At 39.1% G+C, this 18,097-nt stretch overlaps 1 protein-coding gene across 1 annotated transcript; it reads right to left on the bottom strand.

Annotated features, from left to right (window-relative positions):
• Positions 1 to 909: 909 nt before the first annotated feature.
• LOC133902131 (uncharacterized) lies at positions 910 to 11,554 on the bottom strand. The gene is made up of 6 exons (XM_062343722.1): positions 11,130 to 11,554; positions 9,968 to 10,110; positions 9,142 to 9,285; positions 6,026 to 6,211; positions 5,677 to 5,801; positions 910 to 1,355 (listed from the first exon to the last, which is right to left on the bottom strand). The coding sequence occupies exons 1-6, from the start codon at positions 11,374 to 11,376 to the stop codon at positions 1,130 to 1,132; spliced, it is 1,071 nt and encodes a 356-aa protein (XP_062199706.1). The 5' UTR covers positions 11,377 to 11,554; the 3' UTR covers positions 910 to 1,129.
• Positions 11,555 to 18,097: the final 6,543 nt, after the last annotated feature.

Below are 18,097 nucleotides of genomic sequence, written 5' to 3'. Positions count from 1 at the left end.
CCCGTACTGATTCAGATTCGCTTTTGAGGTGATTGGTTGTTAGCATAAATATGTCTTCACTCGATGGTATATAATCTCTGAGAGAAATATATTTAATTATCCATATATATTGATCTGATGAATACAAATATACATCTGTAACCTAAGCTTTCCTCTATCGCTTGGCCCAACAGATGCAGATTGTTACATCCATTTATACAGACGAGCCCACTATCAGTATCACAAAATCACCTTCATGAAAACAATCAATCAAAATCTCAGCTCTTACATTCATTTGTGTAACCTCACATTTAGTCAACCAAAAACAGAAACATAACTCACTCTGTCTAGACAGATACAACTAATTAAATACTCTTCTTTTTAACAAACATAACTCCACTCAACCTGCTTCGTTCTAACCTATATATATGGTCTATGCGAGCCGCAGCACATATGAGCAACTAATCACACCCTTTGTTTCCTAAATAGGATCAAAAAAATAGATTTGTTCTACTTACCACTAAAATTCAGGAGAAATTCCGATGTTCGGAACGATACGACCTTTCACGTATAACTCTCTTACAACATAGGATCAAATAGATCAAATCAATTTGATAACAGCTTACATACGAATTAAATGGCTTAAAAACATACCTGTGAAACGAATTTGACAAAAATGTTGTATGTTAAGTATATCACGTTACTTCAAAACTAGCATGCAAGTGCAAATTGCTCTAATGCCATCTAAAGTTCTTCGTTTCTATCAATTTATTCTGAACGATTTTTCTAAAGCAAGAGTCCATCCAGGTTGTATATACGTGTATATGCAGGTTGCCTGGGTGACTGTGAGGGTGCAACATTCTTTTGTGAGCGCTCAGCAAGCTACAGACAATCAAGAAATTGCAGAGTCATATCTATGACTAAGAGAGCAATCAAAAGGAGGATATCATTTATTGACCCCCAGTATCACCGCGGGGGTACACAAATGGTTGAAAGCAATCTACTATAGAATGTTTCTATTTTCTCCTTTAATGCAGTAACTATCAAGGAGCCAACATATATCTATCATATTTGTTTAACGAATCACATCAATGCTCTATAGACTCACATAACAATTCTTTTCTTGTGTAGAAGCAGCTGGATATGGTGGTCAAGTAGAGTACTTCGTAATAAGCTTATCAACATGGATTATGATATCATCAATATGGGGACGAATTGCAGGATGTGGCTGCAGCATCCAAATTATAAACTGACGGAGGGAATCAGGGTACGAAAACCCCGCTTCAGTAGGCCATTTAATCTGTGCACTTTTTATAACAGCATGCAAACTTTCGCCAGCAGATTCATCAAGCTCGTCAAATGGAGATTTTCCATACCTGCAAAAATGAGAGGATCAGATGACCTGTAGCCTATGCTGGAGAACCTCAAATTAAGTACTAACCAATACAACATGATGCCCAATGTCACATCCCAAAATCCTAATCATATCATTAAGCATAACTATGTCATTAGCATCATAATCATCATGTTTATTTGTTAAGCATGTTGGATTTTTGGCTTGTTATTGAATTGGTGTTTTGATATTGTTATGTGTTTTGAAAATAATCGTTAGAATTTTCTTTAGTTCATGTGTTGCTTAAAAGTTTTAACCGCTGCACTTAATTTTAGTTTGTAGCTGAAATTACTTGTCTCTCTTACGAGTGGGACCCACTTTTGGCTGGCCCCACCACCCCTCCCTTTTTCCCCACCAGCAGCTCCACCTCCCTCTCTCTCCCTCACTCTCCTCTCCCTCCCACACGCCACAAGCAGCAGGAGCTGCTGCCCCCTCCCCCTTTCTCTCAAGTTCTCACCTTTTCTTCACAAAATCCCACTCAAGAACACAATTCAAGGTATGCATATATTACCACTGCAATTCCCTTCTCCTTAGCTTCCAATCAATCCAAGAATTACTCACATGCACGAAGATTTGAAGTTTTTGCAAAGCAAATTTGTCACGCTAGTTTTTCTGAAATTTCAGCACCGTGCCTTCCTCTTCTCCAAGCCATTCCTTCGTTTCTTCCCCAAATCAACGGATGCAAGCTTTGGAAAAGATTTGGGTAAGTCTCCTCGGTTATCCTAGTGAGAATGCGCATTTTGATTGGTTAGATTTTGAGTTTTAGGAGCTGCAAAATCGAAGAACGTTGATGCATGCTCGCTTAAGAGGATAGAACTAGAATGAAGGTTTAGATGAGTTTGAGCTAGTGTCTTGTGGTTCCAGTGAGTGTATTAGGTTTAGAACTAGTGTATTAGAGCCAATGCATGCTTAGGTGGTTCAAGGCTTAACATGCAAATCAAATCGATCAAGAAATCGCCGCAAAACACAGTTCTGGAAGGTATCGGAAGTTCCAATATGTATATCAGAAGTTCCGATTTACACTCGAGATAACCCAAGTGACAGCCCTGTATAAACCCGGAGTTTTTGATCGGATCAAAAGTTCCAATCTAAATATTGGAACTTCCGATTAACTAGGATTGCTAACCGAGCGTCCATTTTTCGAGAAGTGCTAGATATTCAGACACGATCGGAAGTTCCGATATCCATACCGGAACTTCAGATTAAACATTTTGCTAACCAAGCGCCAATAATTCAAAAGGTTCGGAAGATCCGATCGATCGGAAGTTCTCGACTTCCAAGTCGGAAATTCCGATGTAAGTCAGAAGTTTCGATGTTTATACTTGAAGTTCCGATGTTACTCAGATCATAATTTCGTTGTTTCTTCGTGTGTTTTGTACCTTGAACTTGTAGATGTGCTACTTCTTATATTATTATGCATCTGACAGCATACATCTCTGTACCTTATTCATGCTCATCACATTGCATGCGTTCTTTTCTAGTGAACGAAAGACTGGAGGGTAACGCAGGCGTGATCGAGGGCAATCCGGATTTCATTGCTGTGAATTGTGATCAAGCTGAGTACCAAGGCAAGCATCTAAGCATTTTCATCCTATTATTTTGGATCGTACATTGTGTCAATTGATAAGTGTTGCTTATGTATGTTTGCATGTCAATTAGTCTTGTATCGGGTTTTGGAAATAGATCCTAATTGTTGCATTACCCTTCCTTGGTATTGATATCTCTTGATCCATGGTAACCCTGGGTATAACACTTAATGGTCTAACCTAAAACAAACATGTTATGCTTAGCAAGGCTTAGGTCACCGGTAGAAGTCGAGCGGTGGTTCGGCCATCGTTCGCGAGCTTAGGGTTTATTTCTATTGCACAAAGATGATGATGGGATGTGAGTCAATGAGGATGAGACGACCTTTGAGTGGGTGACAGGGATGGCTCGAGAAGGGAGTCTCGGATGCTTTAGGCCCGTTTGAGTCGATTAAGCACCGTTCGTTGTTGCCATTGACTTTAGCACTTTCCGTACTAACCACGTATCGATATAATAGCAGAAAAACTGAATACCTTTTGCAGCTGTGACATTTTGGCTTGTGGGCCTATGGTGTCGTGAGCATAATAGACTTATAGAGGTAACGTCGTAAAGGTGGTGTGGGCATAATAGGCTTGTAGAGGTATCTAGTTTGCTCGAGGAATAGTTCTAGTTACCTCCACATCTTTAGACGTAACTAGGGTGCTCCAGGAGTAGCCCTATTAGACCTCCTCACCTATAGGTGCATGTTGTCACGAGTAGCCTCTTGTGTGCAGTTCAGTGGATAGCGCAAGCCGAATAGTCCTCGTATCGTGTGGGTAAAGAGGTACCCCTGCAGGGTGTAAGATCAATTCGAATTGCTGCGCTCTCAGTCATGAGCAAGCTATTGTCCATCTGCATCAATCGTAGAGATTTGATATTAGGATGTTATTGTGGTATGATGGCTAGTGGATGGTGATGTTGATGATAAGTTAATATGGTACAAGTACGGCTTTGGTTATGTTGATCTCAAGTTACAAGGAAGTCTTGATTAGGTGTAGATACTTGAGTCTAAATTGTTTTTGCATACGAAGTTACTTAACCGTTGTGGCCGAGTTCTTCCTAATTACCCAAAATGCATTCTCCTTAAAGTTGGGCTATTTATAAGTGTCCATTATAGAATAAGTATTGCGAATACCTTCGTACTTACGTACTTTGCTTGTTTTTCAGGTGAGGAAGACTTATTTTTTGGACTACTTTACGCCCGCTGGTGTTCATGACGGGCAAGAGTAGTGACGTCTACTCGGTGTGTTGTTATTTTGGAGTGGCGCCTTAGGGCAAATGGCGCTACTCATCTTTTGTTATCATGTATTTTATTCCGTTGCATAGCTACTCTAACAATGTTCGGTTCATGTATTTGTTGTAAAAGTTTAATCTACTTAAGGACTTGTAATCTAATTTAATCACTCGCTCTTTATTATGTCTTGTGATGATGTGTTTGTTGTAAAGGCATGTGTTCCGATCCGGGAAGAAACACATGCCGGGACTACTAGGGTGATATTCCGGTTAATCATAAAAGTCGTGATTCCACAAATGATCGACTTATTGACTAATTGGAACATTATCTGGACTGTTCCTCACACCCAACACTGATATACATTAATGAACAAATCATGGACGCCAAAACTAGTTGCCACATAAGATGACTAGTAGATTAGATTCCCAAAAGTATCAGTATATTATTTTGCTTGCCCCGATTGGACTTGTATCCAATGCTAAGGATAATTTAGGAAACAAACATTAAAGCTAGTTCGAGTGATAGACAATTTTGATTAGGTAAACACTATTCCTCAATCACCTGGAAATTCCGGATCCCTAATTTTAGTACAAGTCTACTTTAATTTTGAACTGAATATAGAAATAACATATGCTAGTTGTTGGATGTTGATCTAATGGTGGGAGGGAGTGATTGAAAGTGATTTTGCTTTCACTTTTCAGGCAACTAAGAACAAGTTGCTCCCTATTGATAATGATTCACATGCTAAACATTCTTTATCAATGGAACACCGAATACACTGTAGTTACAACAAACATTAAGCAGGAGTTTTGCAAGGTATCAAGTCAAATCTCCAAACGTCAAACAAAAATAAGGAATATGTTGTATGTTACTATGTTAGGAGTCAGTAACTAGGTATTGGACATAAGGTGTGAAAGACCAGGATGTGGTCCAAAAGCTCTAGTGGCTGGGAATTTGACTGGTTAGTGAGCACTAGTCATATATTACGCATGGACTCATTTGGAAAAAAAGAAATGGGCACAAAACTATGTCAATGGAAAAGTGGTTCGAATTCTTATTATTCAAATTGACTGTATTGCTTGCAATGATACACTTAGAACAATTACGACTACATGAGAGAAATGTATCTACAATGGAATGAGCAAGCATAAAGCAGTATGTTATAAAAGAACATCTTGAGATGTCCTTTACATTAAACACAAGGTAATACAGTGATTTACTTGTGCTGTTAGGCATATATTTTGACTGACACATTGTGATAAATCCAACAAAGATATATTTCTAATCAATAGCGGAACGTTATTTATAATAGTATTTTATCAATCAAAATTGAGGTTGCGATGATCCCTTAAAAAGTATCATTTGGAGGATATATAAATGTTTTACATCCCAAAATACGTGTATGCAATAATTAAGCATGTTCACCAATTCAAGTCAGACTAACAATTAGTTTAAGTTTGATCAGACCATATATCAATCATAAAGAGTCGGCAGAAGAAATTCTTACATCATAGCATATAAAGTGCATCCTAAAGACCATATATCTGTTCTCTCATCAATGTCAGCATGGCTTGGGCACTCCCATAATTCAGGAGCCCGGTAATGAGCAGAACAGTGCTCTGAAGCCCATTCCTAAATGAATTCATAACATAGGGGTCAAATGATAAGTTGAGTAATGAGTACTCGTCATATTTCACATGATACTAATATAACAAAGTACTGACTGAGATCCGACGGATGTTAATATGTTATAGTACTTAATGAAATTCACCAACTATCTTTTCCATGACAGCAATCGTTAAGCTGTCATCAGTGGTACTAACAATATTACTTTGCATCTTTAGATAGAAAGGTACCTGCAACTGCAAAGCTTCGGCCTGTGACCTAATGGTCCTTCTTGCTGGACGAGCACTCTCAAAATCCATCAAAATAGCAAGACGAGGCTGCTCCTTCCTCTGAGTTATGAGGACATTGTCAGGTTTGACCCCATTGTGTGCATATGGTGGGTCGAAACTGTGCATATGCTTCAATCCAGCACAAAGCTGCAACAACAACCAGAGGGCCGCATTTGTTAATTGTAGAAAGAGCAGAATAAACAAAAATGTGCCACACTACTTAAAAAATAATTAATGTTTATTTTGTGTAAGAAGGAACTAAAACAACATGCGCACGACCATGCAAAACAAAAATTTGGTATGGAAAAAACAATCATAAATTCAGCAGTAATTAATATATACTTATCTATAGAACAACTCTTCAGTACAAGATAACTGAAACGATATTGTGTGTACTGCTACATTTAAACGACATGAATCCATAAGAACCATGGACAATCCAACAAATAATTTAAGATATTACTTCCAAGGACAGATGCATTTTAGCAAACTGATTTTAGCAGAGCAGCATGAATGTACATGCATATTCAACAGTAGAAGCATTATATGTTTAGGTATAGGAATAAATCTCATGCTGACAATATGTTTCTTCTAGCACCAACAAATCTGAAAGGAGTAAAGGCATATAATTTGCATTTCATACATGCATAAATGCAGCAATTTTGAAAACATAGTATGTCCACCCGTTCTGATGGTACAGTCTACATTATACAATTTAGCAGAGATGACAACTTGTAGCATAAGATCAAACAGAGAAAGGATCTTAAGGAAGTTCACAAGATTCATGATCAACCACAAAATTTATGGGTTTACAACTTGAAGAAGAAGAGAGGAAGTCCAACATGAACAAACAAACAGTACTGCCATGAAAAATTGGCAAGGTAGACTTAAAACAAGTCAATCATGTCTAGTTATTTTAACATAGACCATTGGTTTACAATGTTTTGATGATACCCTTTCTTTTCTTGGATGTTATGTTTATGTTGCTAGAAACTTCAAATGTATAATAAGGTTTATATTCTTCTTTTGAGCAGTAAACTGGAACAAGGATTATTTTTCACAAGAATGGATTCGTGTCTATAAAATAATAATGTATTAGAAAATGAGTTGTGTTAAGGAAGCAAAGCGCCTTGTTTTTCACTGATCAACACGTTTCTTTGGAGCAATAGGATTCAATCTCAAGAGCACAAGAACACAAATTATTAACACAAAAATATAGGGTGGTAGTCCTCTAAACTCAGCTTTTAGCAGAATGTTGCTTTTTCTCGTACAATGTTTAGATGTTCACAGTAGGAGATAATCTCACACATGCACAAACTGTGATTTCTTTGGATCCTTTGTCTAACTTTGACTAGTAGGGCTAGGGAGGAGGATACATGTTTCTCCCCTGGCCTTGCGTTTCTTTTGGGCAAGGTGAAGCAAGGATTTCCTTGCTTTCACACTAGCAAGGTTTTCCTTCCAAAATCTTGCTCACTAGCAGCCAGACAAGGTTAGGCAAAGAAACCAATCATGCCCTGGTACTCTTGCTATCTATTTATGGGCAAAAGGGAGGGACATTTTTGCATTGAATGAACCCCTAGACACATTAATACATGTATAATAGGATGGTTTCATAATGATCTTTATTTCTCAAATATTAGGTTGCCAAATTGGTAGTATAACTATTAAATGCCAAAGTGTGTGTCAGGGGTGATGTTGGTTGGAGGAAAATTGCAGAGGTTGTAGCCGAAGCATGTGAGTGGAAGAGGTGGCAGCAGTTGTCACCAGCGACAATGAGGGGAGGGTGACGACGTACATGAGTGGAGGAGGAGGTGGCGCTAGGGCACAGTGGGGAGGCGGTGGCGCTAGGGCACAGTGGGGAGGCGGGTGTGGCCAGGGGAGGAGATGAGGAGAAACTCATTTTCTTGCTTAATCCAAAAGAGTACATCGCCTCTCATTATATAGAGAGGTCACCAACTTGACTACCAAGACAAACCTATGGATGGAATCTTATAGTTGCGATCCATCTTTCCTAACTTAATCCAAATTCCCTAGAGAAACCTAAATTATATTCCTAACTATAGATAACTTGGCGACGAAGTCACCCACATGAAGGGAAGGGGGTGCGGCTACACCTCCCTTTGCTGCCTGACCCTAGGGTGCCGTCAGCAGGGTGGCAGTCGCCTCTGGATCGGGCCAGCCTAGCTGGCCCATGGCGGTTCGGCCCATGACAGCGTGCCTTTGCATCGTAGCAAATTGAGAAAGGTTCTTCATTCTATTTTTATTATTGACAAAATCATCAAAAGAGTTGCATGATGGAAAGGGAGAATGGAGAGGCTTTCTTTTGAGGATTGTTTAACTTTCATTAAGTTTCTTCAAATTTATGGAAGCTAGTATCCCGAGTTATTTCTGGCAATCATCAAGATTCTTCAAATTTATGGACGCCATTAACTAATGGCTCATTGTCTTTGATTGCGGTTGCTTCTTGGATTGGAAGATATCACTTAGAAGAACATAAAAAATTGGAAACATATATGAGATTTAGGTTATCATAATAACCATCCAAATGTGTTTGATTCGAATGTTGACCATGCTTCCTCTTATGGAATGGAGTCGTATAGGCTAGTAAAGCTGCTAAGAGGCAGAAAATGGAGGATCAAACTTTTGTCTCTTTTGTGAAGAAGCTGAATCCATTATTAGATGTTATCTGATTGTATTGTGCCTAAAGAGATTAGGTTCGAAATTTCCAAATTTCTAGATAGTAGTATTGACTTTGCAGCTAGTCTTTGGATTGGAGACAGTTTTACCCCAAGTACGTGTCACCCCAAGAACCATTCGACATTCTCCATTAGCAAAGGTCTACCTTGTCTGGAACTTCGGTTCCAACAAGCATGAATTGGAAAAGATAGTAATATCATAAAAATAGTGATATAGCACTTGTACTACTACTACTAGTAGTAGTGTAGTAGTAAAAGAAGCTCAACTCCGAGGTCATGGTTCTAGCACGTGGATCACTAAAAACAAAAGTCACACTTCTACAATATCTGTCAAATAATTTAAAAACATGGCATAATACAGAAGACAATAAGAGTATTTACCTGGCGAAATATTTGGAGAACAGTAATTGTTGGGAAGTATTCCTTTTTTTCTAGCATGGTTTTAGTGACATCGTGTAATGTTCCATCTAAATGAACTGGGAATAACAAGTAAGCCTCATGGTTCTGTGATCCATCTTGCACGCCCTACATAAGTCCGATGGAAGATATTCTGAGTAATTAAATTGTCAACATCACCTACATAATCTACCTAAAATCGTTATTTAAAATAAATGCATTAAATAACTGTTGACAGGTACCCAGCAATTTTGTCCAACATCTGCTGAGTGGTGACACCCCCCCCCCCCCCCACCCCCAAAAAAAAATAGAAAAAAAAAACTCCCCCTCTGTTCCCAGGACAAGTTCATTCCATTTGGCATTGCAATAGCTATTAAAAAAAAACTTGCTAACTTCTAGTTTTTGATGTAGTAAGTTGTTACCTGTAACTGCAAAAAATTAACAGTGTTTGTAAAGATTCTCTTAATTAACTAGATTCCGCAGCATAACAGAGTAACCAAAAACCGGCTCCAAGTCATTCCATTGCACCTTTTCTACTATTTTTTGTGGCTTCTCACAGGAAGCCTTCTATATCAGGCAAAGTCAAACAGCAATTTGGAAATTTCACATTAGATCAACATGCCAAAATAAATGGCACAATAACTGATTTCCTGCAAGAAATGGCTCATAGCAGGATAACTAATTTCCTACTGTTCAGTAAACTACATCAGTTAATTTTACAAGCATATAGATCTTGATCATGAAGTGTCATCTTGTTAGAGACAGATAATGTAAAAAAGCAAGCACAAGGTTCATATCATGCACAACCTACCTTGACTGCAATAATCGCGTGTTCAAGAAGGGGAAGTAGATTCGAATGGCTGAACTGCGAGGACACTCGAATCTCCTGCTGAACAAGCTCTAAGTGCTGATTGCTCTGAATAAGAACTTTCTTTAGAGCATATGTCCCATCAGCTGAAATAAGCCAAGACAAAATAACAGGAATAAGCGTAAAACAAAAATATGATCTGTAAACACAACATTACAGCAAACCCAGTAAGATCCATGATAATAAAAGAATCAAAGAACAATGAGAACTGAGTGAGTCATCACTAAATAAGTATTCACAGATTCGTAGCAATGATATTAGCAAACTTAAAATCGCATCACAAGATAACCTTCTGTGGAAACTCAGTCTCGTATCCACCTACACCCAAAAACTCTCGCTATTACTTCATTAACTTGCAGCTTTGCGAACATTGACAGAGCTACTACGAAAATACAACATGCAATTCAAAGTATATTCAACATGATAAACTCTATGTTACAACTATTTGCCTTCAAAATGAAGATAACAAAGTGATTGGCTTAGGAGACCGCAGTACTGAGTGCGGATACCTATATGAGTTAAGAGCGGTGACAGCACGTTACACATATATTACAGCTGTTACGAAAAATAGAATTTCCAACGTAGGACACTAAGATTGGACCAACAGAAACAAACTGAAATAAAATATAGCTTATTAACAATTGAAAAATAAAAATGAGTCAATGAAATTTTGCAGAGAATTCAGAAGTCTCTAGGAATCAAGATTGACAAAAATTTGTTAATCGTAAGATTTGGATCACAAAGGAATTCAGAAGTCTATATACAGAAACTAGCATTGTTTACAGCAGATCAGCTAGGAAACGACTGGGCCTGGTGTCAGAATTGAGATGCAGACACCCCTGATCTGGTGTAGGCTTCGCAATTCGCAACACCACACTCACATGTCCGAGAACGACATAATTTGAGGAGAAAGAAATGCTCGTAACCTTCACACCAAACAAGAATGCGCGGAATTCAAAAAGAAACGAGAAAGCCGGTCTATTGATCTGCTCCAAAACCGTTCTTTATGAGGTCACACCATGATCCATCCAATGGCCCGGAACCAAACCCATTCGCTCGTGATCGAAAAGAACCACCCTCGGATCTGAGAGAGAGAGAGAGAGACCTGAGATGTGTGATGGGTCGACGCCCTTCTTCCTGGCGAGTCCGGCGGCGCCGGGTCCCGCCCGAGCCGTGCCGTCGGTGGCGGCGGCGGCGACGACCTCCTTGACGAGGAAGACGGAGGAGCCGGCGGGGCTGGCGTCGCCGAGCATGCGAAGCACGCGGAAGCGATAGTCGTTGACCCAGACGTCACCGCCGCCACCGCCGACGGTGTCGTACAGCGCGTTCAGCCCCGAGAAGGAGCACCCCATCGCCGTCGCTGCCGACTCGAGCTCGTCCGGTTCAGAGACAAAGATAAGTTCGGAGCATGGGCACCCGGGGAGGCGTAGGTTGGCTTGTCCTGGGGTTGGAGCCTTGGAGGTGGCGGATCTGATGGTCGTCCTATCTCTCTCCTCTGTCTCTCGCGGTGTTGGCACTTTCGCAAGCAGATCTCGCCTAAAAAGTAGGCCGCGGGCATTATTTTAATCGGGCAAAAGCTAGCGCTCATAGTTCGATATTGTTAGAAAATAACTTCTGGAACAAAATTCTATAATATGTAAAACATTTAATTTAAATGTCTGAAATATTGAAGAGGTAAAATATAGTAATTAACTCGAATGGATAAATTTTTTATCCGAATCTGTACACTAGAGATTATAGGATGCAACATTCTCGAAGAACTTCTGTAACAAATTTTCATAACGTCTAAAATATTAAATTTTAATGTCTGAAATATTAGAGATATATATAAGAATTAACTTGAATGAATAATTTTTTGGCTTTAGATCTATACGCAAGAGATTTCCGGGATGTAACATACGAAAATAATTACGGCAACAAATTTTCATAACGTCTGAAACATTAAATTTGAACGTTTGAAATATTAAAGATACGAAAATATTTTTGGACCGACCCAATAATACTGTAGGCTGAGTGGGTCATCCGTCCGATGCATCGGATATGTGAAGAGTAGTATTTCCGTATTTTAATCGGTTCCTAGATCAACGAAGCGGCATACCGGCTTCACGAGGATTTGTTTCGCAGCACGGGAAAGAATTACAAAAATGTACTCCCTCTGTTTATTATTTTGATCAAACACATAAATTTAGGTAATGATTTTTTAGTGAATTAGGACTAAAATGTCTCTCCTATCAGCACCCAAAAAGTACATAGGGTGCCCACTAATAGTTTGGCTTGTTGCATTCTTAATATTTGTGCAAGAATACAGTAGAATAATTTTTGCTTGGTGCTATAGCTCCTGTGTAGCTTTAGTTCGAAATTTGAAAAGCCCGCTCAAAACATATTTGGTGCTTAAACACGGGAGATTCTGGTATCTTCTTCTAAGCCCCATGAGCAACCATATGTTTTCCATATTAACAACAACCAATCTGTCTCAAATGACTTACATAACTCATTAGCTCCACTTGACGTCAACATGGATCTCCATGAAGATGAAGGACGAGGAATCACATAGAACAACCCAAACAGCGCTAGGTGTGAAGATTATGGACAAGGAGTTTTGAGAGCAATTGACTTGAATGTGGTGCCTCATGAAGAAATGGAGCTGGAAGCTCCTCATCAGGATCATGGCCGAAGAGTTCATGCGGATATTGATTTGAATGCATAAGAAGAAATAGAGGAAGAAAAACGTACTCAAGGATGGATGCCTTCGAATGGTAAGTTCGCAAGTTCCCCTGCTATTCTACGAAGTATTTTACTGTCATCCTTTGCTTTTCTCTACTACTTTCGTCGTCCGTATTCCTCGCGGGAGCTACCGGCTATCGAGTCCGTGTCATTCTCCTCTGTTGCCTTGCCGTCCTCCTTACATTCTGTGTCCCAGCCCTCTTGCTGAGCTCCTGATCTGTAGCATCCCCGTAAATCGAGGCTAGACTATGGCAGTGTTATTGCATTCATCACTATGGACTTGGCTATGTCCAATCTCCTAACTTGTTGCTTGTCTTTTGCTTTTACTCATGTTCGTTTCTTTGTGTTGTGATGATTTCACCTTCTCTTTCCAGTCACATTAATTACTTGATATGAGTATTTACTTGCTGATTACATGAATTGATACTAGTTGATCGAATAATTTATATACCTTTCAATGAACAATATTAGGCAAAATTGGGTCTGTCGTTGTGGCTATGTAGTACTTTTCAGAAGTTCTTAATGAGAAGTATACAATTACGGTGCTTAGATCATTTTTTTCCTCTGATTCCATATTTCTCACAACATTTTTCCTTGTCATTTATTCAGCTCGTGCAATTCAGTACCATTGCAAGAAGAACTCCCAAATAATAGAGGAAGGAAATGTATGAATCTTTGGTGTTGAGAAGTATTCGTACTAAAGGGAAGCTTACCGGAGATATCATAGTAGGGATTGCAATTACATTCGGTGTAAGTAAACAGACAGTTAGGCGCATATGGCAACATGGAAATCGATGTTTCAAATAGGGTGATCCTATTGATGTTTCAAAGAAAAGGTCCAACTATGGCCGCAAGAGAACTCACATTGATCTGAGCTTGTTGTATGGGATTCCTGTGTTAAAGAGGACCACACTAGATGATTTGTCAGGTCACTTGAATGTTAGCAAAAGCACATTATGGAGGCTCAAGAAGAAAGGTCTTATAAAGCATCACTCGAACAGCATAAAGACCTTGTTGAAGGACAAGAATAAGATAGAAAGACTACAACGGTGCATTTCCATGCTGGACCCAACTAGCTAGCATCCACACAGATCCAATTTTTTAGGAGTTCTCCAATATTATTTACATAGATGAAAAATGGTTTTATCGTAAAAGAAAAGTTGACAGATATTATCTTCTTCCTAATGATGTAGAGCCTCATCGAACATGAAGAAGCAAAAACTTTATCCCAAAGGTAATTTTTCGATGTGCCAATAATGGACAGCCAAGGAAATTGCACTTGTGATGGGAAAATAGGGTGTTTTCCTCTAGTTATGTATGAAGCCGCTAAAAGGTCAAGTAAAAACCAGGTCGCTAGGATCTTAGAAATGAAGCCTATTACATCTATTACAAAAGAGGTGATTAGGTCCTTTATAACTGAGAAGGTTCTACCTGCAATTAAAGCGAAGTGGCAAAGCGAAGATGCTGGGAAACCAATATTTATCCAGCAAGATAATGCCCGCCCTCATATTGATCCAAATGACCCTCTATTTTGTGAAGTGGCACAACAAGGTGGATTCAATATACAAGTAATTTGTCAACCATCGAATTTGATGGACTTCAATATCCTTGATTTAGGTTTCTTTGTAGCTATTCGGGCCATTCAATATAAGAAGGCTGCAAGAACAGTGCATTCTCTTTTTACTATTGTTGAGCATGCATTCCAAGAATATTTATCGACATTGTCAAATCGGATATTCACGACTTTGCAACTTGTCATAAAAGAGGCCATGAAGGCTCAGTGTGGGAGCAACTACAAGATCCCTCATGTTAACAAAGATGGGTTAGAAAGAGAGAGCAGACTTCCAAGGAAAATTAAGTGCAATCGCAATTTGGTACAAGAGGTATGTAGGCAGTTTAATGGATGAGTTTATGATGGTGCTTTTCTCTATCAATGTTAAAAATGTTCAGAAGACGGTATTTTGCTTAAAATAGAGGTCCTTGCAGGTCTAGAACATATGCAATCTCTGCTACAAGAAGCATATGGGTGTGGGTGTCTACAAAGGGAAGTTTTTTGGATCGTGTAAAAATGGACGTCCTGTGTGAGCACATGTCTTTTGGCCTGTGTAAATGGAAGTATGAAGCCTGTAGGTGTAGGTAAAGACAATTTTGGTCCATATAAATATGTAATCTGGGCTAAGTTAGAAAAACCATCTAGTTGCAACTCACGGGGCCCTCTTTCACAATCTCTCCTTAGCTCTGTTAGCGTTAACGTGACTTGTCGCATCATATCATGCCACATACGTTTAATTTTGTTCAATTGAAAATTATGGAGTTTCGTGTCGATACTTGCATGCGCTGCAATTGTACTCCTTGTACCACTGTTTAGTCAAAACATTTGCTTAATCAGTACAATCAGTAGCTGGGAGAAAATATACTTTAGCACGAGAGAGAAAAAGCTTAGAAGTGTTTGAATCCAGAGAGTGCTCTGTACTTGTGAGGTTGAAATAGAATTGCACAATTAACGAGGTGGAGTTTGATCAAAGGGCAAAATTGGAAACACATGCGTTGGGATGCGTAGACTGCCAAAGATTTGGGGAAGAAAAAAATTAATCCAATGTGCGAAGTATTACGAAACGGAGGGAGTACAATATTATTGCATTTGGCAAGGACAGAAGACTGGTGGTTGAAAGCTCACAGCTCCTCAACTACCTTTCGAGCAACGCCATAGTCGAGCAAAGATTCTTTAGCAACAATGTCCACTTATCTAAATTTTATTTTTATTCACCCATGGAAAAGCTAATCTTGATTCCTCGATACAACCACACTACTAGCAACTCATGAGAAGAGTAGTATTCTAGCATTGCTTGCCCCACAAATTTATTGTGAAGTAGCAGAGCTAACCTATTGAGAAGTTAATGTAAATTTGGTTCAATCTTTTGACCTGTAATGATAAGTCAATTTATGAAGACTTGATGTTGATGATCTAAGGCTTTCGATCATAACTAAATGAAACCCTCGCAATAGTTACACCACGGCTTGGTTGGTTATCAACAACACACAAACACGGTAGACCTCACCAAAAAGACTAATCCTTATATGCGAGTAGAGAACACAAGCAAGAACGTAGAAGATGGAATATGAAGTTGTGAAAAATATTAAGCACACCATATGAGATTTCACAAACCAAAGTAGCATTCTAGTCGGTTTGGTACAGAGGCGAATTTCTCGCAAACAATGTGTGCACACTTAAGTCTTAGCCAAATATCTCACAAACTAGAGGGGAAGCTAGGAGGCGACCAGAGAGGTGGTGGCCAAGGGGGTGAATGTCCTAGGGCACCCCTTGGGTGTACTTCTAGTGGTGGGGGCGTACACCGATTTAGGCCTAGGTCCAAACAAAATTACAAGGACAAGGCTCAATAGAAGATGATGCAACACCCGATAGAAACAACATCGAATTATCATAATGATTTGAAGACCTTCTTGGATGACTTTTGACGTGGGACTTGATCCATTGGAAAGGTCATGAAATTATTTTTCCATCAAGTATGCATATGCCTCCATCAGATTCAACATGAAAGGATTATGACCTTCCGGAGGCAATGCTGTCAGGCTATCTAGGCTTGTACTCTAAGTTTGGTGTTGGTCCTAGTGCATCCACGTCCAATATATTGTAGATGATGATGTAGAGGTTGTAGAAGGTGCCCATTCGAAGTGTGCATCGTTCTCACATTTTTCATATAAGTACAAGTAAATTACCAGCATGTAGCAACTGATTCTCACTAAATTAATTATACTAACCTAGTGCCGGCCCTGAGAATGGAATACCTAGAGTCCTAAAGTGCATGCAATACTTGTCCCATGATCACTAAATAAGTACACACAACAATAATGGCATCACATCAACACACCATATATAAGAACACGATACAATAACGAGGTTCTTTAGGAGTTAGTACATAACATAGGGTTCAGTGAAAGATATTAAACAGAACACTTATTCTCTAGTAGTGTGTCCATTACCATCACATAGGCAATTGACTAGATTTAGACTTAGAAAGATCCAACATTGGCATCCCCGAAACTTGCTACAAAGCATTGAACCTCATAAGGCGGCTCCTCATTGAACTCTGAATGATAAAGCAGCAAAGGTGAGTACATTTTGTACTCAACAAAACTTTAGGTATTTAGAAAACCCTAATATATGCAAAGCTATCAACAGATGGCTTAACAAATTTCATTTTAGCATAAATAAGCGGTTCATAATCAAATTATAACTCTAACAACATTTATGAAAAGCATTGGACATATAAAGTAAATACTCATAGTAGACATAAAGCAATAACCAAACCATATCACCAATCTCGAATCTCAAAGCATCTCTATGGACAACAATTGTTGTACCTAGTGCATGTGATAACTCATCGGAAAACCCAAATCCCAATGAAACACTATAACTGGTGTTTGACCCAAGCTTGCTCATGACTATAAGTATGACTATTCGAACTATTTTAACTTTATATAGGCTATACACTTTACCCACAAGACATTATTTGCTTTACACCAATGAGACCCAACCCTGCACCCTGTGTCAAGTGTTGGGACAAACCGGCTCGCACTTTCTTCTTTTGCCAAATAGACAAAATTAGGGCTAATTAACTTAATTAGCTATTGTCGTACACATATTAGCCTTGTAGTTGCACATGTTAGGCTGAAGTTATTGGTACCAATTTTCGGTCCTTAACCGATATGGGAAATTTCCACTTATTTGCGCACTTGACGCCTCAAACTCAAACCATATCATATCAACTATCAAAATCCATCTCAAACAACTCTAGACTTCATATATATATATCGCCTGCGTCAAACATAGACTCACAATTTATAGCAATTAGTATTTTGACCAAGTTCCCAAGTTAAAGCATCCTAACCCAATAGTGAGACAAACTGACACCGCAACACTAAGCAAGACTAAGTGTCATCGATAAGAAGATTTAGGCATACAATAGCACATAACCTTATGGCAACAATGGTAAAGGAATTGAACATCAAGGCAGGTAAATGCATACAAGTAGGACGTGTCCACCCGACACATAAAATTGTAGTTGGACCGATAAAACACCGCATGCATAGTATAAACATTTTGCAGTCTGGGAGAAATGTGATCAAGGGGTGATTACCTTGCTGCTGATTAATCTCCAAAACTTGCTTAGGGGCCTGCTTAGCTTCCGGGATAGCTATGTACTGCTCATCAACTACATGAACTGACTGATAAAAGGGTACATACAAGAAACCCATGGAAACAACATCAAACTCCAAATATAAGCCCATGAAGTTATACACTACTACAAAACACCCAATAGCCACTCC

Source organism: Phragmites australis, chromosome 20, assembly GCF_958298935.1.
Source record: "Phragmites australis chromosome 20, lpPhrAust1.1, whole genome shotgun sequence".
In the NCBI taxonomy this organism is placed as follows: domain Eukaryota; kingdom Viridiplantae; phylum Streptophyta; class Magnoliopsida; order Poales; family Poaceae; genus Phragmites; species Phragmites australis.
This window is presented reverse-complemented; position numbering and strand designations above follow the sequence as displayed.